The sequence below is a fragment of the Nilaparvata lugens genome, chromosome 2 (assembly GCF_014356525.2).
Source record: "Nilaparvata lugens isolate BPH chromosome 2, ASM1435652v1, whole genome shotgun sequence".
Lineage (NCBI taxonomy): Eukaryota > Metazoa > Arthropoda > Insecta > Hemiptera > Delphacidae > Nilaparvata > Nilaparvata lugens.
In genome coordinates, this window is record NC_052505.1 from 13,129,191 (window position 1) to 13,151,128 (window position 21,938).

Below are 21,938 nucleotides of genomic sequence, written 5' to 3' on the forward strand. Positions count from 1 at the left end.
TTGTGCCTGGAGCTTCACCCATCTCTGGTCTCTTGGGTTTTTCTTTTTGCCCCTCCGAAACTCTGCAGGTCAAAAGCCGTTCCTCTCCCAAGAAGTTTTGTCTGAATGGCCGCCCTTCTCTGAGCAGTGATGAGTTTTCGTCTCTCCACTCACAAACTCGTGACCTACGTGAGTTCCACTCCTGGCTTCTTTGTAGGTCCTTCCGCTGAAGGAGGGGCCGCCAAATTGCCTCTAGGACACCCGGCCACCCTCGACTCAGCCTCCTCACCTACATAAAATTTGTGCCTGGAGTTTGACCAATCTCTGGTATCTTGGGTTTTTCTTTTTGCCCCTCCGAAACTGCCCTGATAGGGCAGATCCCGTGGGTTTGAAGGCAAGGTAACTTCTGGAGTTGCCTTGGGGTCCCTTTTAGTCGCTTCCCACGACAAGCAGGGATACTGTGGGCGAATTCTGGTTTTCAACACATTCCTGAGTACGATGTTCGACTCAAAGCTCCCCCAACCCACAGGGGGCTAGACTTGAGCTAGGTGCTATAGTTGAGCCGAAATATGAAAATTGTTATTTACAAATGTAACGGTAGTTTCAATCTGAATTATTATACTTTTTCTAAGAACAATAAACTCATTATTTCTGGTGTAGCCTATTCATAAATAATTGTGCATTCAGTCTATTTGTATTGAACTTTTGGTAAATAAATATTTGAATTTGAGACTTTGGGTGAATTGAAGAGTAAAAAATGTACTTATTAGCCTGGTAACTAATTGATTATTTGCTTTCTATTTTTGCTCTCTATTCGAGTTATACCTATACTATATTCATTCATGAATCTTATATTTTTTATTCACATGATATAATCAATTACGGTACGAATTTATTTTCGTACTTTCAACTGAAGTAAGTTAAATCAAAGACAAATGATTACGGTACTATAAGATAAATGGTATCTTTATACCTTTGTTCTTATTTGTATCAAGAACAACAGTTTCTATTGTCGAATTTTCAACTTCAATTCAACAAAAATACTGCTACCGTAAATTTCTCATTATTTTATCACACATTTATATAGATAGACCTACACGGTAACTCTCATCATTTCACCTATAAATAAAAGTGGACCATATTTAAATTATTTATAGTTTTCATGGTGAATTGAAACATATTTTGTTGATGAGATTGCAGAGAGTCAATTCCATTAATTTCAGGAGGCTTCTCTATATATTTTTTTCAAAATCAATGTTACGACTCGTTGATATATTTATTATATAATATTTAAAATCAATGAATAGATCCGGTAATACATCAATTATTGATATTATAAATCCTGTGGTTTGGAACACACGTAAAGCTGTAAGTTCACTCATTTCTCACCATAATCAGTTTCAATTTTTATTTTTATTACCAACGCACAAGCCTAGAGCTCATGTAAGCATCACCCTCAGCAGAGAATTTATTAAAAATTAATTGAAACACCTAGAAAGTTACCAAAATTAATTTGTAACTTTTATATTTGTGCGTAGGCCTAATAATAAATTATTTTTGTAACATAGTCTAATAATACAATAGTTATTCATTTTTTACATGTATTTAACTTATCGTAAAATTTGCGATAAGTCAAGTACAATTCCAAATTACAAGTTGAATGAACGCTGATTGCCGGCATTACGTAAATAGAAACAGTTCCACCGGCTCTACCGGTTATTTTTAATTTTCATAATTATTCAAATCTTTATTTCGATATTTTAGGTGATTTTAATGGAAAATTGCTTCAATTTAGGAGATTTTGGGGGAAAAACAGCTATGTTTAATACTAATGCGATCATTATAGCAATTAACAAGTGTGATATAATTTCGCAAAAATGTCAAGTAGAAATCGTTGGAAGAGAAGGTCGCCATTTTAGTGAAGTGAAGGCGTCAGTTGAGTTTGGGTTGAGGCTTGGCTTGGCTTGGCTTGTGTTGATGTTTTCGAGTTGGAGAACCGCGTGCTCCAGCCGACATTGGCATTGCTATCGAGAGGGGTACCCACTATTGCTGCTATTTCAGTACCCCACTCTCCAATAAACGGGTTTGACCTCTTCCCATAAGGCCATATTCCTGCGCGCAACTCCACTGCGCAGCGTCGGTTTCACACAGTTCCTGTTCTCTTTCGTCGCCAGCCTTCACTGTGTTAGGACAGACGTGTAACTTCACACCAGTTAGTTTTGTTGGGAAATGGCTGATTCCACTCTGGAATACGACATGAGTAACGGAGAATTTCAACAGGGCGGCGAGGATTACACCCAGGACGATCAAATGAACGGATCTGGCGAAAATGGAGGAGCTAACGAAGGAGGCGACAGTGGAAGCGCCGAAGCACCAGGCAAAGATGACGAAAGGTAGGCCAAATTCAATGATTATTATTAATTTTGGTGTTGTATATGTTTAGATCAATGCTCAATATTTTGATCTAATTTTTTCCTGATACGAATTTATTTCTTTTCAACTTTATTGGTATTAAATACAATAATCCAGTATAATATTGATTCTAAACTCGCCATGTGCTTCTGGATTCTATTGATTCTAACTTGACTAATTCATTTGTTAATTACAAATAGTAAACAGACCTAATTAAATTTTCCAATTATCATATTTTTAAATAGTTGAATCTTGATTAGAAGTGATTTCCTAAATACTCATTTGGTACAGTAATTAGATTCATTCTGAGTTGCCGGCACCGGATGTGACATGATCTAAAATGGCCGGCCTCTCAAGCTTAGCTCTGTCGTCATTGTTCATAGCTTGTTTTGTATTATAAAACCTTTAAATCTCTGAAATTATTTTCTCCTTGTTAAAATGCTTTTGAACAGTCTCTAACTTACATGAATAGATGGTGGGTTCGTAGTTTTATTGGTTATTCCTTTGTTTTATTTCACAAACTAGCCTTGAAATGCATTAGCCTAGTTAGCTTACTTATACGAGTTATGACTCGGGTTTTTTGATCATTCAACTTTTAAAATTCGGCGTAATTCTAGGTTTAATCCAAACAAAAATTTGATGACAGATATAACGGCATTATGCCTAGGCTTTAGCCCAAAATTCGAACTGATGAAACGGCTTGAGATTAATGATTTAAATTATTGCTATCAAATTATTGAAAGTTATTTTAGAAGTACGGTACCAATTTCCCAATCTTGTTTTCTTGTTTTGCTTCTGTCTTTTCCTAGTTTATGATCTCGTTTTAGAAATGATGTATCTTAAATACTTTATTTAATACTATTGAAGTCGGGTTTATTAGCTTGAATTTAAAATTTTTGCCAGTGTTTTTTATGGTTTAACTTGGTTAAATCTATTATAATTTTATTGAAGAAGCTTTATTTTTGCTTTGCATGATCAATAACTTGTAAAGACTAAGTTATGTTTTAAAATGTCACATCTTTTTTCGGAGCTAGGCCTACCTACTTTTTCTTATTTCTTAGAAATTAGTATTTTCCTACAACTTGATTCAGTTACTTTAGTGTAGTTTGAATATTCTATTCGTGGTGCATGAAAATGTTCTAAATGCTCATATGATTTTTTTCGATATTCTATGAATATTTTCAAATTTTATTTGAAATATTCAAGTACCTATTTCCTTATTTTTCAGTTATTTTATTGAGGTTACGTTAAATTATTCATGCTACTTTATAAGAATCATGCGAAATTTGGGTCTAATTGAAAAATCGTTTCTACGTTATTTATTTTCTCTGAAAATTATATTGTTCACATGTTGAAAATTCATTTTCATCTCTTCACTTTTGTGGGGAATCACTTCATTCAAATTTTTATTTGAACTATGGAAACTTATACTTATCACTTGAAATATTTAAATTTATGCTATAAATTCTTCATATTTTTTAATCCTGTTATTATGGCCTTAGCTTGGGCCTCACTTTGTAATATTTAACCAACAATTTGTAAATAATCTTTGATCAGGATGAGGTAAAATTGTGCTCTTCTAAAGCTGCGTCTACACCAAAGTTAATAACAAAAGGTTTATTTTTCCGTCCTCTTAGATTCTATTAGATTGAACATAACTTACCATACACAGGATGTGCATACATCATGTACGGTATGTGTTTGTCAAGCTCCGTTCAATCTAATAGAATTTATAAGGACGGAAAAATGAACATTTTGTTGATAACTTTGGTGTAAACGCAACTTAATATAGAAATATATACGTATCAACCAACATAGTTTTACCTTGAAACTTTTAAGCTACATTTATCTTACTGTCTCTTTATTAAAATGTTGGTTCATTTGTTTACAAACATTAGTGAAGCCAAATACAAAATTTACATAGATTAAACTTCCAAGATCAGTTCTTGGTAACTTATTAATTCTTTGCAATAAATAATTTATTTGCTAAATATGAATTAAGTTATTTGAGTGTAGTCCATTGGTAAGCTATGCAAAAAAATATTTGGTCTCCTTTCATATATTTATTGAGCTGCTTATGTACTTTTCATAACATTTGTTAATCATATTTGTTTTAAATCTTGGAAATTTTCTCAATCCGGAAAATATTTGTATTTTTTTGGCAATTTTTTGCCGTTTTTACTACCTTGCTAGTCATTTGATGTTTCTGAGCAGCGTTGTTTTCATCTTATTGAGCTGATAAATCAAATATTATGAAATCATGAATTTAAAATTAAGTTCAATGCAGTAAAAAATCGTAGAACCCTTCCATTGTCTATAATTAGTAATTTTAATTAGGCTATACAGTATTTGCATGATTATTTAATTGTATGTATACTGTTGAAGACAGGTATTGCAATATTCAAATGAATCAAATGAATTTTATATGAGAAAAACATTGTGGACTACAATTGTTCTAATGTTTGATAATCTTGGCTTGAAAAGCATAAAATAAAGCGTAAGTTGTTGAAGCAAATATTTTTGGACAAATGATGTGTAGGTGTTGCAGCTCAATATGTAATATAGAAATGGATTAAATAACTTGATGATTTTGATAATGTTTTATAACGAATTCTCCAATTGTATGATTCGTCATAAACTGGATATCACCAAAATGTTTTGTTATAATTAGCTAACACATTGATTTAATTATAACTTCTGAGATTCATAAGTAGCCTAATTGATTTATAACAATTGATTATTTCAAACTTGATAAAAATGTCAATATTTATTACAGCATATAGGTCAACTATCTACCCCCTTGAATTTTATTTTTTCCATGTAAATATTTTTATTTGCGAATGTTATGTACCAGAACTTAGGTGACATAAATAACATGGTTCTCCTTCAATTTAGTCGTAAAATTATCATTTTTCGAATTCGGGAAGAATTTTTTCTTGCTGATAGTTTGTTCAATATCTTAAGGTTTACTAGTGTTTCAAATTGTAATATTTTTTGTAACACGGTTTGATGCCTGACTGCACATTGAAACAAATTGATTATATCCACTATCCAGTGCTCCAAATAAAATTTTCAAAAGAGTCGGTTATCTGCAAATTTTAAGCGTCAATTCATTTTTGAAGAAACTAGTACCGTACTATGATTATTTGTGACTAATTTACTGATACCAACAAATGCTACTTACAAATTACACTACGGAATAAATACGATGGGGAATTTTTGAGATTAGAGTTGAAACGATAACTTGCTGTTGAAATACCGAATGAAATTATGTTACAAGCTGATCAGTTGTTGGTATCTGAATTTGGAATTTGAGAAGGAAGAAATGAACATGTAACAGGTTTCTAGAATTCTGAAAATTTGTTAAATTATTGTATATTATTCTAGTACCATACTTTAATGTGATAAGTATGAATGGATTGGATTTTTCCTTGCTGTGCAAAAGTTTTAACAAATGAATGTGTTATAACTAATTTTCAATTCTAGAAGTTTGGTTACAAACTTGAAAAAAATGTTCTGTCTCGAAAATATTTGAATGTTCTGTCTAAGAATATAGATCGTCTTTACCTTCCGGCAGTCGCGCTGTTGTAAAAAGTACAATAGTGTCAGTTATTTTGCTTCACAAATCTATTGAATGGGGTTGTGTCAGTGAATGAGTTCCAATATCACCTATGCATTCCAAAACTTTCCCCCCATCACTCCACTGAATTTCAGTATCAACCGAGCAATGGTTCAGTCTAGGTGCCATTTAGTAGCGACAGTGCATAAGTCGCACTGCATAAGATAGGGAAAGACTGTATACGGGGACTGTAAACGGACCAATAACACAGAATTATGGCTTTGCTTGATGTACCTTTTGGGCTATGAAATTGTAATCATCTAAATGTCCATAGGCGTAAAATAAATCAAGAAGATGGAAAAAGTAATTATACATTATTAATTAATGTTTTGACAGTAAACTGAGTACTTAACACTTGAAAAATTGGATGTCGTAAAAAATACAACACGCGACTGCTCGTGTGATTGAGTAGGGCGCGACTACCGGAAGGTTAATCCACAATACTGAATTAATTTTAATTCATCTTGCAAATACAATGACTGGTTGAAAGTTCCCACTAAGATTTTGGTATCTACAAATGGATCAGTCTAGCTAATTGAAAAGCAATTGGAGCTACACTTCATTTGATTTCACTTTTGCTCAGTTGATTGAAGATGTGGATATTGCCGAGCTCTATGAGAAATTTTAATAAATTTCAGGAGGAGCAGAACGGGGCTAAAGTGAACGTGTGAAGATCAGCAACGGCAAGATAACTGGGTTCAAATCCCTGTTACTGCTTGACAATTCTTAGTTCACTTTTGGCCCTATTTATTGACACCATTAATGTTAGGGTCAATTGTCACATTACGACAAGATCTCCCAATTATTGAAAAATGATCAATTGTAACGTGTAATAATTGTAAATAACTCTGCAGTTTCGAGTTAATGGAAGATAAAGTAGCCTTAAGAACAGTCCCTCCATAAATCTACATTTATTTCAGATTCCTCGTTGCTTATACACAAGAAAACTTATATAATAATTTATGAAGTCTGTTTTATTGATAATATTTATTGAAATTTTTGTAAATTTAGGATTGACTGCAGAGATGTGCATTGAATAGTCTGTCGCAATGTTAAATTTGCAATTGCATTGGACCCGAATCTGATCTGAGAAAGATTCCAATTTTAACAAAATCTGATTCTCTTTCAATTCAGTGTCAATTTATGTTTCAAGCTATTTTAGAAATGGGTATCATGCTATTATACTAGGTAGTGGATGATGCAGTGCTAAATTCGAAGTTTCCAATAGTAATAATAAATGACAATATATTTTCTAAATGAGCCTTTCTATCTTGAAAAGGATTGTGAAAATTTATTGTCTTAGAATAAAACCTTATAATATGGTCTTCAATCAGCATGCAAGTTCTTGATTTTTTAAAAAGTTATCAATTTTTTCATTTTTAACATTACAACCGTTGTATTTGTTTTTCGCGTTTGACATTATAATAAAATTTTATATCAGTGAATTATGCGCTTAGCTTTTAAATGGAGTGAAATTGTTTTAATGATCAGCCTGGGTTCATTGCATTGCATTTCCCTTTGTATTAATAATTGATGTTTAAAAATAGTTCTCCAAAACTCATCAACTTATTCGATTTTTCCAATACATCAGTTTCCAATCTCACCCAAAATATAACTTACAATTCTTTTCTTCGAAAAAAAACATGAAAAAGGTTGAACTAATGAATCTGACGGATGTCTGCAATGGATTCCAAACAGGTAAGTTTATAACAAGGAGAATTAGAATTGTAACGGTTGTATTATGAATTGGTAAACGTGATGTCTCCAATCACAGTCATAAATCTCTACGGACTAAACTACATTAACGTAGTCAGTTACCATCAAAACTATTCTCAACTCGATCCTTCAACTGTAGAAATTGAATTTAGTCACATCGATAAGTTTTGTAATATTAATGAGGAATAGTTAATTTTTGTATTGCCATGGAAAAGCGTTTCGTATTGAAAAATATTGTGGCATAGTTTTTTTAAAAGTTTCAGAATGTAGTAGAAACACATTTTATATTTATTCTCACAATAATACATGAAAATATAATGTTTTTTAGAATTGATAGTATTTAAATTAGCATTTTGTATAATCTTAGTGCGAAATTTGAACATTCCAGTGTCATTTCACGATTCTCTGAATTACCATATACAGTATTTTCATTATTGAACAATGTGAAGACACGTTTTTAACTTATTCTATATTAATGACGAACGTTTTGAAATTGATCGAGAAATTATTGACGTTCGGTGTGATAATCAGAAAGACTCAGTTTGAACAAAAAATTATGGTCATCTTGGGATTATATTTATACAACAGTCTGATTCAATTTTTAATGCTTCTTCTAGAAATATTAATTTTTTTCTTTATCCCTTGAATTAACTTAAGTATTGAGTGCCTCTTCCCTTTAAAGACTTACAGTGAAGTAGAGGAGTCCAAACTCAATTCAAGCAATAATTTATTCACACACCATTGTCTGAATGTACTGATGTTTCAAGCATGCACGATATTCGTACTGAAATGCCAGAAAAGTAGTATGAAGCTTATTACTACATTAAAATCGAAAGTTGATTTTTGACGTCAAAACATTTTTTAACAGTAAACGCTATCTCATCAAAAAAGTTTGGGTCTGATAGCTAGTTCGAAGCTCATTGGTCGTCAAATTGTTGATAAAAAATGAGTGGAGCAGCATGTTTCTGTGCTGGGCAGTTTACATAACTTATTATTATTGGTGGCCCCCTATTTTGTATGATCAAATTTAGTAGCTCCTATTTAAGAAGCATTTGGAAATTAGCAACCACAGAATTACCTATCTTCATTATTGAGCATTACAAAATTCAAAGTAATTCCTCAATCTGATCAACATTAAGTTGGAAATTTGAATTGTCATTTGTTTCATGCTCCTAGGATGGTAATTTATATAGTCATGTGAACATGTATATTAAGAGAATAATATTGTATTTTATTTTATTACCGTATTATCTTTGTAAAGAGTTGAAATAAATGATGTTGGTTAAAGCTGGGTGGTAAAATTGCGGAATTATTCTCCATATCTCTCACTCTACAGTCTCAAGCCTTCTACTTCAAGATATGCTGCAGTCGTTGAAATGGATTTAAGCTATTTTCTATGAAATAAGTTATTATTGTAATTTAATTATTTGATGTAAAATTAAGAAATATAGGAAATTGTTGTAAATGTGTAGAAGAAGGAGAGTTCTGTGGTTGCTTGATTAGGACGAGGTGTTGAAGTTGGATCAGACTGTTGTGTGTATTGGTCGTTGACTAACCCGACTTGCTTTCCTCAGGTGACAGCCTTTGGACGAGGAGGTGTGACCCCCACACACTGGATGCTAACCCATGGTATTTATTCCTGGGTCATTTATATTTAGGGTATAGATAATATTGTGGCCAAGATTGTGATCATTTTGTCGATTGGAAATATTAGGCTACTGTATTTAATGGCCACTTGAATAACATTGTAATTGAATAAATTTAATTGTAAAATTAAAAAAAAGACTTCTCAATCTGTAATTATGAATTGATTAATTCCTTACTTCCTGTCACTCTAATTATTCTTCAACTTTCATGTAAAATATTGATTCAAACTTTGCTTTTTGTCAAATTTCAGTTTACAGATTTTCAGTAGAGATTTGGATTGATATTCTCATTCATTGATTCATCTTTGGAGCCGTAAGCTTGCGAGATAACAAGTTCAAAATAAGAGCAGCTTTTAAATGGAACTTGAAAGTCTTCAATTGTTTAAAAACAAATTACATTTAGGTAGCAAGAACGTTTGTCTAACGTTTTTATTCTTATTTTTCAGAAAACTGTTTGTTGGTGGACTCAGCTGGGAAACCTCTGACAGTAAGTTTCAATTACTTTTATTGTTAAGACACTTTTTAAAGACACCTGTCTTATCCCGGTTTGTTGACAGAATCTTCTGCCAACTCCTCTCCTCTTTGTTCTTGAACTTCTCTTTTCCAATTTCCTTAACCTCTCTCACCTCCACCACATTCTTCTCTTATTCTTTACTCCTTCATTTCCTCTCTCCTACCAGCTTTCTTCTTTCTACTACCCTCTACACATCTTTAATGTTCTCTTTTAAATTGTTGATTTTCAACGAACAGCGAGATCATTGCCAATAAAAATATTGGTTACAGTCAATTTTTTTATAGTAATGAGTTATTTTGAAGCTCTAAAAATTGATCAGTCATCAATTAACAATTTTGATATATATTCTTAATGCCATCTTCATTATTTAGTCTATCTCCAGTGAATATAAAGTACTTTTCCGTATTCTTGAGTATTCTATATTTGCCATTTTTTTTAAATGTTGATTGGAGTGGAATTATTGTATACGTGGCTAGCATCTTTAAGCGTTTACAGTGAATGTTGTGCAACTTTTCTATAATATTGAAGAGACTTGAAGTGTCAAAAAAGTGGATTTTTTAAGGTGAAGAAATTCACTTTTTTGAAATTTCAAGTCTTTTCAATTATATACTTGGCTTATTGATGTTTGCTCTAATTGTATCATATAATCAATTTTGGCGATTATTTGTCGTGCATTATCATCTTTAACTGTAATGCTTTCACTTTACAAAATACAAGCTTTTAATAATGTTATTACTTTTTCAGAGGAACTCCGTGATCATTTCGGTACATTTGGTGAAATCGAAAGCGTAAATGTGAAGACTGATCCAAATACTGGCAGATCAAGAGGATTCGCGTTCATTGTTTTCAAGTCTGCGGATGCTATCGATAAGGTATGACAGTCTTTGATTTCTCTCAATTCTTTCAAAGTATCCTACTTTTTGTTGAAATTTATTCTTGATTGTTAGTAGCTTAATTGCTGTAGTTCATTTAAATTTAACTTATTAATTTTTCTCAGTAATGATATGAAATATTGATTACATTTACTTGATCTAATTTTGTTCTCAATTACTATTTCGCCATTTATATGAAAAATAAATGGCAACACCAGTAATCGTGATTTTTTTCCTTTGGTACTTAGCGTAACCACAAGAAATAATAGACTACTTTTCGTCTCGTCGAAATGAGACTATAAATATGCTCTATTCAGTCCTGAATTTATTCATTTTTCACAAACAAACTTAGTCTTGTCTTCAATTTTAATTCACAGGAATATCTTTCGACTTACCTATTTATTATGATTTGAATGTGGAAAGACTGCACTAAAAGATTTGCATCTAAATCTGGTCTAAACTTTATATTAATCAATTGTGAAATATAAATTTTTTGTACCTTGAATGTTGAATTTGATTGAAAAATTCTTGAAATTGTAAATTTGTGCATAATGTTTGATTGAATACTGTGTTGAAGCAATACTATGGTTTGCATTGAATTGATTCAAAATCTGCATATTGCCTACAGAATCAATAGTTTTCTGTTCAATACTAGTTAAGGATCTCGTTTGTATTTGTCACTGGAATTTTATGGTATTAAATAGTATATTATTTTGTTTTACAGGTAGTCAACGCTGGAGACCATGTGATCAACAACAAGAAAATTGACCCAAAGAAAGCCAAGGCCAGACAAGGCAAGATTTTCGTCGGAGGATTGTCGGCTGAATTATCCGATGATGATATCAAGTCATACTTTGCTCAGTATGGAACCGTAAGTTTCATTTTACTTGACTTATACCAACTATCTTACATTATTACTTTTACTTACTTTTTAAACTATCTGACATTCATTATTGATTGCTGCTTATTTGATATAGGCCTAAGCTCACATGATGCTATTGTTGTAGAGTAAATCATACTACAAACTTGAACTTTTCTCATGCTCTTACTAGTAGTAATCTCATTTGAAAGCCCTTTTGATATAAAGCGTTCTCTTAATGTTATACACTTCTAAGCATCAGAATCATCTATCAACAAGAGCGATATTTAAAGTAATGTTTATGTTGCACAATAATTGTAGAATTATAATTATTAAGAGTATAATTATTATACTCTTGAGTATAAAATAATTGAGCCCAAAATACTATTGAGTACACCTATCAACTCCTTATTAAATATTGTTTTATTACACACCTTATTTCGTTTTCATTATTCCAACTTTTCATTGCATACCTCTTGAAATATTGAAGCAGAGCATAGTAAAATGAATCTTGGAAAAGTCCTAGAATGCTCATTTAATTGATTTCAAATTTTCCAAAATGCGGAATGAAATATAATTACTATTGAAAAACGTCCACTAAATCCTTATTCTTGAACTAGCGCATTGACATTTTTCTATCATTTGTGCCACAATTTATTAGTAATCTAATATTTTGTTTTATACTTGAAAATATTAGCTATGCAATAGGCATATGCACAATTGCAATGTTATATATTTTATCATATTCATGACATAGAAATAGCGATTGTTAATGGACTTGATATTATGCAATAAATAGCAATATGTTCAATTACCATGCATTATATTTTATAATCTTCATAACATAGAAATACCGATTGTTAATGGGCTTGAATTTTTTTTTCAGATTGTTCAAGTTGATATGCCGTACGACAAGTCAAAGAACCAGAGGAAGGGATTCTGCTTCATCACCTTCGAATCAGAACAGATTGTCACTGAAGTTCTTAAGACACCCAAGGCTTCAATCAAAGGCAAAGAAGTGAGTAGACAGAATTTTCAACTAGAGTTAATGCTTGCACTTGTATACGTCCTAGACGTTTGCGTGGACAATGGGAAGGATGTTTTCCTAACCATTGGGAAGTCTGTTTAGTAAGAGGTTTCTTGCTTCAAGCGATCACATGTCTTCGGGTGCAAACATAGTTGATCGTCGAAGTTAGCTTCCAGCTTGAGAGTGTTTGATGTAATTTATGTAATTTATGTTTTGACTCATTCAAATACATGCATTGCATTCAACGCCCAAGCTTGAAGCTACCTTCGCCGCTCCACAATTTCTTCACCCTTAAGGAAGTACTGTGATTAAGCTCGTCCTAACATCGAGTCGGATTTTAATCAACTACAAAAATAGAGATTATTTGACGAATATAGACGAATTTCATCTAATTTTTCTGTAGAAGTTTTTTACTTTTCAAGTTCACTGGTGTCTTTTGTGAGACAAATTCATTTTCAAAATAATGATTTGTATTGAATCTTTTATGATAGTAATGACATGTGTTACTTACTATACTGTACACTAAGGGTAGGCGCACACCAGTTAGTCAAGACAAGACACGTTCAGTCACAATACTTCACATTGTTGCTTATGACACAACTCACACTGGTTAGTCATCGCAATTAGACATGTCTTCATAAGCAACTATGTGAAGTAATGTGACTAAACGTGTCTGATCATTTATTGTATTGTCTTGACTAACTGGTGTGCGCCGAGTAAGATAGCGAAATGAGAAACTATTTAATGTACAGTAATAAGGTACCTGGCTATTTGAATGGTCCCTGACACCCATTCGTATGGCAAATGAATGCCAGACATTTGTAATAATAGGAATTCATCATTTTTTAAAGTGTCTTGTGGAATATTTTGGAATTAATTGATGTGTAACGTTTTTGCCAGGTTGACGTGAGGAAAGCGACGCCGAAGCCTGATGGCATGGGAAACACGAGGGGAGGTAGAGGAGCCGGCCGTGGCACTCGAGGCAGGGGCCGTGGAGGTGAGTCACATTTTTACTCTAAATGGCCAGTTGTGCACCTGGACAGCAAAATGATTCCATCCCATGAATTTCACTTTGAGATTGGAAATTGAGGAGATTGAAGATTAAAGAGAAGATTGTCCTTTACATTTACTATCACCAATGTGAATGAAGTTCTCGAGGATACACTGTTCTTTTTACTGTAGTACCTGACTCATCTTGTGGGATGACTAAGGCTCAATTCACCTATGCGACTCAGGTCGAGAAGAGACTCGACTCTAGTCGTGAGTATGTGTTTTCAAATTGTGACGTCGCGGAGACTAGAATCGACTGGTCTGAGTGTCACCATTTGGAAACACATGCTCTCGACTAGAGTCGAGTCTCTTTTCGACCTGAGTCGCGTAAGTGTGAGCTGAGCCTTAGTCATCCCACAAGATTAGTTGACCAGACACATACTCACGACTAGAGTCGAGTCTCTTCTCGACCTTAGTTGCCTAAGTGTGAGTTGAGCCTAAATGTACGATTGTGAAACTTTGTACAGATTTTAGCGTCCAGAACAAACTCATTTCCCTTTTCATCAGCTGATTATATCTGAATTTGTACAGAAACAGTAAGGTACAGGAGGCGCAGCATTAACTGATAAGAGAGTGAAATGCGCGTGTATATCATATTGGAAATTGATGGGATACTGTATTCTATTTTTATGTCATTGATCCAAATCAATAACTTCACTGTAGTGAATGAATTTTAATCACGTTCACCGTAGGCCTAATGTTTTCCTAGTTTATTGAAATTGACATCTTCACTTGGTAACAAATTATTATTTTTTTTGCAGGATTTGGTCAGGGAGGCTATGGACAGGGAGGTTACGGTAACTACGGTGAGTGAAGTTAGCTCAGATAATATTGTTGATGTCATAGTTTTGCAAAGATTCTCTCATAAATACAGTTATGCCTAGATGAATAATTTTTATTGTTGGTAGTGTTTTTAAAGCAACTGGAGGCTATTCAGATTTTTAGGTAAATATTCTGAAATACTATGTATCAATGGATCATAATATAATTCCGATGTTTTTAAGGTCCCACAAGTAGTTTTAGCATCTTCATGAAAAGTCATTAACTTGGAACTTATTTAACCAACCAAGTGCTTTTATGCCATTGGCTATCAGAGTTTTTTGAGATGACAGCCAGAATATTCTAAGTTTGGTTCATAAGTTCAATTCAGGAATAGTGCCTGTGCTGGTATAGCTTCTATATATTTGTTCAGATTTTTTAAAATGAATTATGCCCATAACCACCAACCATTTTAAGCTTATAATGCATTTTTGTAGCTATTTAGAAACGACTGCCAATTGATCCTATTATTCCAATTTGGGCTTCACAATCTCTGAAGATTTTTGTAAAACATTACAGTTTAACTGTTTATTCAATTCTTATATCTTTCAAGCCAGTTCTGCTTCTGAAGTAGTCGAATTGATCTAATTATGATCTATTTGATAATTATTATGAAATAACTGAAATTCCTGAAAATAATGATGTGTTTCACACAGTATTATGAACTACTAGTTTCAATATGATTGTTGATTGAATATTGTTGTCGAGCATTGTTAGGTGATGATATACAACCTGCCAGTTCTGCTACTGAAAATGATTTTGTTGAAAAATGGTTTCTGATTACAAATGCTCAAATCATCAGTAGTAACTCTATTTTTATTTTATTAGTAATTATGACCATAATATTGATATTTTCTTCTTAGTTGTTCATTCGGAAAGTTTTATGATGAGCATTATGTTCTATGATGATAATAAACTTGCCAGTTCTGCTACTGAACATTATTTTGTTGAAAGAAACAAGTTCTGAATACCAATGCTCTGAATAAAGCTTGTAAATTATTCTATCAATTATGTTTTATCAAATAGGTACCTAGTATTAATTTGAACTTATTATTTTCCTCATTATTATTCTTGACATCGCTTGCCGCACTTCTGTATTATACTTTTCTCATTCACGTTTTGAAATTGAATTTGATATAATTTAGAATGTAAATTTTTCTCATTTGTTCATGCCAATAGAATACTTCCACATCAGCTTTAGTACTGCTTTTATAGGATGAGACTCGAATGAAATGAGCTTATACGTTTTTATTTCATGGAGTATTTACATAAACCTCCATTAAATTATCATCCGACGTTTTAAGAAATGTTCGATTAGAAATAATAGAAAAGAAAAATGCTAAGGGTAGCCGAGTGGACGGCGTTGCAACACCGTCCACTCGGCTACCCTTAGCATTTTTAAATGGTGCTTTTTGGTCGTGGGCTCAGATCACGCTTCCAATACCAACGCTTAAACAAGTTTGTTTTTGTGGGGTAAAATAAAGTTATAGACTTTAGTCTTTGTAACCGAATGTTGCAAAAATACAGAAAGATACATAAAGATAACTGAATATTACTTGTTGCTATATACAGAGTGGGTGAAAAGTCCGAGAACGGCTTAATATCTCATACACAAAGGTAATTTTTGACGGTGGGTGTGATTGGGGATCCTACTCAAATTGAAAAAAAAAACTACTTTTTAATGACTTAAAAAATCTGGTCCCCTATCTTGGATCCGCCATATTGAATGCAACTTTATTCTTTTAAATAGGGAGGTGGTCATGCGATACACGATTTCGATACAGAATTTCAAGAAAAAATGAAAGGCGAAACCCGCACATCGCTCAAACCGTTTAGAAGATATTCACATTATTAATCAATACCACTCATGTATTTCATTTCTGATTTGCATGGCACTGATTGATAATGCGAATATTTTCTGAACGGTTTGAGATATCGATGTGCTGTTTTCGCCATCCATTTTTTCTTGAAATTCCGTATCGAAATCATATATAGCATGATCACCTTCCTATTTGAAAAAAATAAAGTTGCATTCAAAATGGCGGATCAAAGATGGCGGATCAGATTTTTAAAGTCATAGTAGAGTTTTAGTCATATTTTCGATTCGAGTAACATCCCCAATTACACCAACCTTGGAATCACTTCTTTTTATGAGATACTAAGCCGTTCTCAGACTTTTTTCTCTACTAATAGTTGCACTGCTTTGAATAGTATTGATTAATAATGTGAATATCTTTGAAACGGTTTGAGATATCGATTCGCGGTTTTCGCCATTCATTTTTTCTTGAAATTCTGTATCGAAATCATGTATCGCATGACCACCTTCCCATTTAAAAAAATAAAGTTTCATTCAATATGGCAGATCCAAGATGGTGGACCAGATTTTTTAAGTCATTATAAAGTAGTTTTTTCAATTTGAGTAGGATCCCCAATCACACCCACCGTCAAATTACCTTTGTGTATGAGATATCAAGCCGTTCTCAGACTTTTCACCTACTCTGTATATGAAGCTTTACATTCAGCATGTATCGTTTGTCACAGTATTTCAATTCCAGTAGTGCAATTTTTTCGACTGACATTGATTCAACAGTCATAAGTCAGAATTTGTTGTGATGAAACCAAACTAGCCAGTTCTGCTACTGAACTAGTTTATGTCGATAAAAGGTTTTCTGAGATATTTATGTTTCTAGAAAATTGACTGAATGTGTAGTATTTGGGCTGATTTTAATGTTGAAATTTCAGGAGCTGGTGGCTATGGCACTGGCTACGATTACTATGGCAGTGGTGGCTACGGAGGTGGATACGGCGGAGGCTACGGAACCTACGACTACTCGGGATACGGCGGCTATGGTAGCTATGGTGAGTTGCACTTCAATTGAGTTGTCTTTCTGCTTGACTCATCAAGTCTTACCAGTAATGAATGAATGATGATGATGGCGATGATTGATGGTGATGGTCTCCAGACGTAGAGCAACAGGAAGCGTGGCAACTGCGCTACTCGTTGAAAGCTCTGCTCTGTCTTCTATCATGCTTGAGTGGCTTGAATGTGAGAGAAGTTTGTGGTAAGCTTTGAGAAGAACTGGGATGAATTGTTGATTCACTCAAATTATTGGCTATGCACTGGTGTAATACACACGCCAGTTCATTTTTCTCAGTGGTGTGATAGCAATGCATGTGTAGTAATATTGTAATCAATCAAGTACTTGCTTTTAATGCTTTGAAGATTTTAAATACCCGAGTAGATTTCAAGTTTTCACATTGAATGTACTCTTGAAGGTTTTTCAATGTCGTTTGTCTTGTGTTGATTTTGACGTTGTATACTTCTCTAGGATGAAGGAACCTCACCTTCCCTCACTTATCCTTTCCTCCATCCTTGGGTCTACTTTTCCTCTATCATACAAAATTTTAAGAACCGAAAAATTGAAGTGCAACAAACAGTTGCACATCCACTATCTCATTTCATCTAGTTACGAGTGATATCTCAAAATATCAATTACAATAGAAATTCTCGAATTCTACCTTCACCACACAATATCATGAAGGCTACTTTCAGTAGTTCACATATCTTCAAAACGAAAATCTCTTCTTCATCCAAGATCGCAGAGTGCTGATGATTTCATATTGTAACGTGTGCGGCTAGTTAGTTGCGAGTGTGGATGTGCTAGAGATTTAATTCCATTGAATTAGGATAACATTAGTGTTAATTGCATGGGGTATGCTTTGATTGTGTCGAGTCTTTTTCAGTGTTATGAAACATTAATTTGAGTAGATTAATCGAATAGAATGTTTGAGCTTGATGTGATTCAGCAAGCTCAATCATCATCTTACTAGAACTGGTAAACAGTTATTGTTGAATGGACTCTGAAACTAATGTCGAGTTCAGTTGTTACCAATGATCTTGACAACAAATCAAAATTTGATTAACCAAACAAATCTTGGAATATTCTTATTTACATCTGTTTAAGAAATTTTTCATTCTTGTAATAAAGCTTGCCTACGAGGCATGCAAAACCTAGATTCACCAAAGCACTACATTTTTTACAATTAATTATTAGATGAACATTTTTACAATACATTAAATTTACCTAATCAATATATTCAAGTCTTTCAAATATTCTGAAGCATTATTTTTTTGTACCAATTCAATCATAGCTGGTTGCAAATCATGTCCATGAGCATGTTTGCATAATACTTGATATAACTAACGAATAATTCAGGAACTCTTGAGGCTGTATGTATGACCGATTCTTGAGAAATTTCTCTGCCAAAAGTGCGTTGATTGCTTAGTAACTCTGTTTAATTCCTGTTATTGGTTGCTAGGTAAACAAAGAGTGTTGGCTAAGAACGTCCTCAAGAACCGTTTATAAGTACGGCCTTCAATTCTGCATCCAACTCAAGGATGGTTGTTTCTAATAAGAAATTATTTGAATCTACTTTCAATCTTTTTTCTTATATATTCATAAAGTTACGCACCTAGACTAGTTTCTAAATGTTACATATTTTAAAGATAATATACAGCGATTACTTCTGTTGAAAATGAATTTTGCAAATGTGACTTCGATCAGCAACTCCTCCTCGTATTAACGAGTAAAGATGTCACTAAATGTTAACATCTTTAACTATATAATATCAAAGTAACAAATACAGAAACTACCCTATTGTAAAACAACATTTGATCTTCAATTGAAACTATACCTATAGCTCTTCAAATTATGTATCAAGTTATAAAATAACATCTTGTTGATCACTTTCGACATTGTCTACATACTGTGCTCTTTCTAGAGCCGGATAACCAATCTAAAAGAAAGTAGTCTTAACAATTATTGCGTTTGAAACATTCCGCATAACTTCAGTCACTTACAAATTACATTGAATATGAATAATTTCCGAAACGTTTTTATGGAATTGCGGTTATTTATTAACTATATATTAGAATCCCATTCCATTTCACCTTACTTCGATGTTTGTAGAAATCAAGTGAATGAATTAATGACCTTGTCCATAAAGATGTTGCTTCCTGAAAGTATCCATTTTGGTCAAATGTAGACATCTGTCCAGTATGAAGGGCAACGTAGGATTGTTAGGGGTTGAATAAAATAGAATATAACATCGCAGTGATGAAATGATGGCTGCTAAACATGTTTGGAAGCGCAGAGTTTTACCAGGAGCAATATTCTTGCTATAGATTGCGGAAATTCAGATCAAACATGAATCTTCATTGTTAGATTTAATTTTAATTTACAATGATGAGAACCAAGTTTCCAACAGCTATCAAGATTGTGATGAACCATTCCAAACTGAAAATATTGTTTAACAATAATGGAACGTGTGTTTTCATCTTGATTGTGTGTTGAGTAGCATGTGTTCTGTGTTACTAGGTGTTGGGAGTCGAGTTGCAGGGTAACGATGATTGAATCCAAACAAGAATTGCCTTGTTTAGCCGAAAACTTGTTTGTTTCAGGTACCGGAGGCGGCTAAAATAATTATTTGAACCAGAATCGACAAGAATATTATTTTTTCCAGTTTAACCTAAAGCCAACTTATCCTTTTCTCCTTCAATAATAATTCTATTCACCCTGTTAATTTAATGATGAACGATTTGAATTTTGTAGAATTGAACCACCAGCTTTGACAAGAATATTTTTGATTTCGTTCAACCTCAAAACACTAATCTTTTTTTACTTGAATTATGAATTTTAGGAAGTAAAACATGCAAAAGCCAATTTTGTTTGCCATATTCTGTAGCGAAATGAAATCACATAACTCCACTTTTGAATTATAGACAAGTAAATGAGAAATTGATTTTATACACTGTTCCACGAAGAGGTTTACACGTTTGATTTTATATTACGTGCCCATTCATGTACCGGACTTTTTTGATTTTACACGGTTTACAAAGTAGGTTCTAAGAATATTCTGTGAAAATTTCAACTCCAAACTTCGAAGAATCAAAAATGACTGAATATTGAAAAACGATACTTTAAAAACATTTTTGTTTCATAAAATATGTTTATTGTTGCACTTTAGGGCAATATGATTTTTGAATAAAAAAACTAGAACATAGCCTCATGAAAAACCTTTAAAGTCCAAATTTATTCAATTTGAAATCCAAACATAGCAACTCACTGATAACAGCACTTGAGAAATTATTTGTAAGCTATTGAAAAGAAACGCCGCGGTATCCGGAGAAGTTGCTCTTCTATTGATCGTTTTAGTTCCTCATCATTATTGAAGCTAGGGGTATGAACTTTTTCCTTCAAGTAACCCCATAAAAAGAATTCACAAACAGTTGAATCTGGTGATCGGTGTGGCTAATCTGAAAAATAACTTTCAGAACAAGTCCAACGGCCATGAAGTTTGTCATTTAGTAATTTCTTGACATGATTTGCGAAAAGAGGTGAAGCACCATCTTATTGAAGTTTGCTTGATCCATTTCTGGTACCATCTACTGGTAAAAATCAGATAACTCATGAAAGTAGTTTTTATAGGATGTGAATTGGTAAAATTTTCAATATGCCGCCATTTTGTTTCGACGAAGGTTAGGGAGCTGAAATTTTCCCAGAATATTTTCACAACCTACTTTGTAACTGTAAAATTTAAAAAAGTTCGGTTCATGAATGGGCACATAATATGAAATTGAACGTGTAAACCTGGGACACCGTGTATAATGCCAGATTAACCAAATTTCATATTATGAATGACGGACCAGAGAATGAATATTATGAATTTAGAAAGTTTACATTGAAATTTGTAGATTCTATTCAAGTAAATCACGTGATCAAACATTACCAATTACTTAAGGCTAGAAAAATATTCAATATTTTAAATGCAAACCTCCTTAACTTTTATAAATATTAATTTGAAATAACATGATTCAGCAGATATTATAAAAGTTGTATCTGAAATTATTTAAATCTGAATAACTATTATCTACATTGTTATCTCATTGATATTAGTGAGTTATTGGCAGATACTACTTGACTAGATTTCACTAGTTCAACTTGAAGTTCTGATTTCGCGATTGTGTAACAACCGAAACTAGTGCCAACATCACTGTGTCAAGTTCGGATTCTGGATCCAGTTTCTTGATTTGCAAACGAAACAGTTCATGAAATTTTCTATTCAAGATTTATTATTATTTTATAATGTTTAAGAATATTATAGTATTTCTTATTAAGTATTCTATTTGATAATTGGATTTCCTTTTTTTTCAGAGCTCTCGACGAACATCTTTAGCAGTGGGTGTTGATCAACGTTATAGACTAAATCTTCATTTTACATACTTGTGATTTCATCATCTATCTCATTTCGTGAACGTTCATCCATTCCATGCATTTATCGAAGTAAGAGTATGGCTTAATAGAACAGACATTATCTCATACGTGAACTTCTAGTAGAATTTGCAATAATATTGTATCTTTGAAA

At 32.9% G+C, this 21,938-nt stretch overlaps 1 protein-coding gene and 1 non-coding gene across 2 annotated transcripts; both read left to right on the forward strand.

Annotated features, from left to right (window-relative positions):
• Window positions 1-1,411: 1,411 nt before the first annotated feature.
• Window positions 1,412-19,991, forward strand: LOC111056773 (RNA-binding protein squid). The gene is made up of 9 exons (XM_022344183.2): window positions 1,412-2,372; window positions 9,819-9,859; window positions 10,631-10,758; window positions 11,483-11,629; window positions 12,504-12,635; window positions 13,545-13,641; window positions 14,456-14,500; window positions 17,256-17,372; window positions 19,975-19,991. The coding sequence occupies exons 1-9, from the start codon at window positions 2,209-2,211 to the stop codon at window positions 19,989-19,991; spliced, it is 888 nt and encodes a 295-aa protein (XP_022199875.2). The 5' UTR covers window positions 1,412-2,208.
• Window positions 15,411-15,498, forward strand: LOC120350140. Its single transcript, XR_005570654.1, has one exon. It is a non-coding gene; the product is annotated as a small nucleolar RNA snR61/Z1/Z11 (small nucleolar RNA).
• Window positions 19,992-21,938: the final 1,947 nt, after the last annotated feature.

Coding starts and splice junctions, on each gene's coding strand:
- LOC111056773 (XM_022344183.2), top strand. CDS start 2,209: ATGGCTGATTCCACTCTGGAATACGACATGAGTAACGGAGAATTTCAA. Junction 2,373..9,818: donor CCAGGCAAAGATGACGAAAG/GTAGGCCAAATT, acceptor CTTATTTTTCAG/AAAACTGTTTGTTGGTGGAC. Junction 14,501..17,255: donor GGGAGGTTACGGTAACTACG/GTGAGTGAAGTT, acceptor TTGAAATTTCAG/GAGCTGGTGGCTATGGCACT.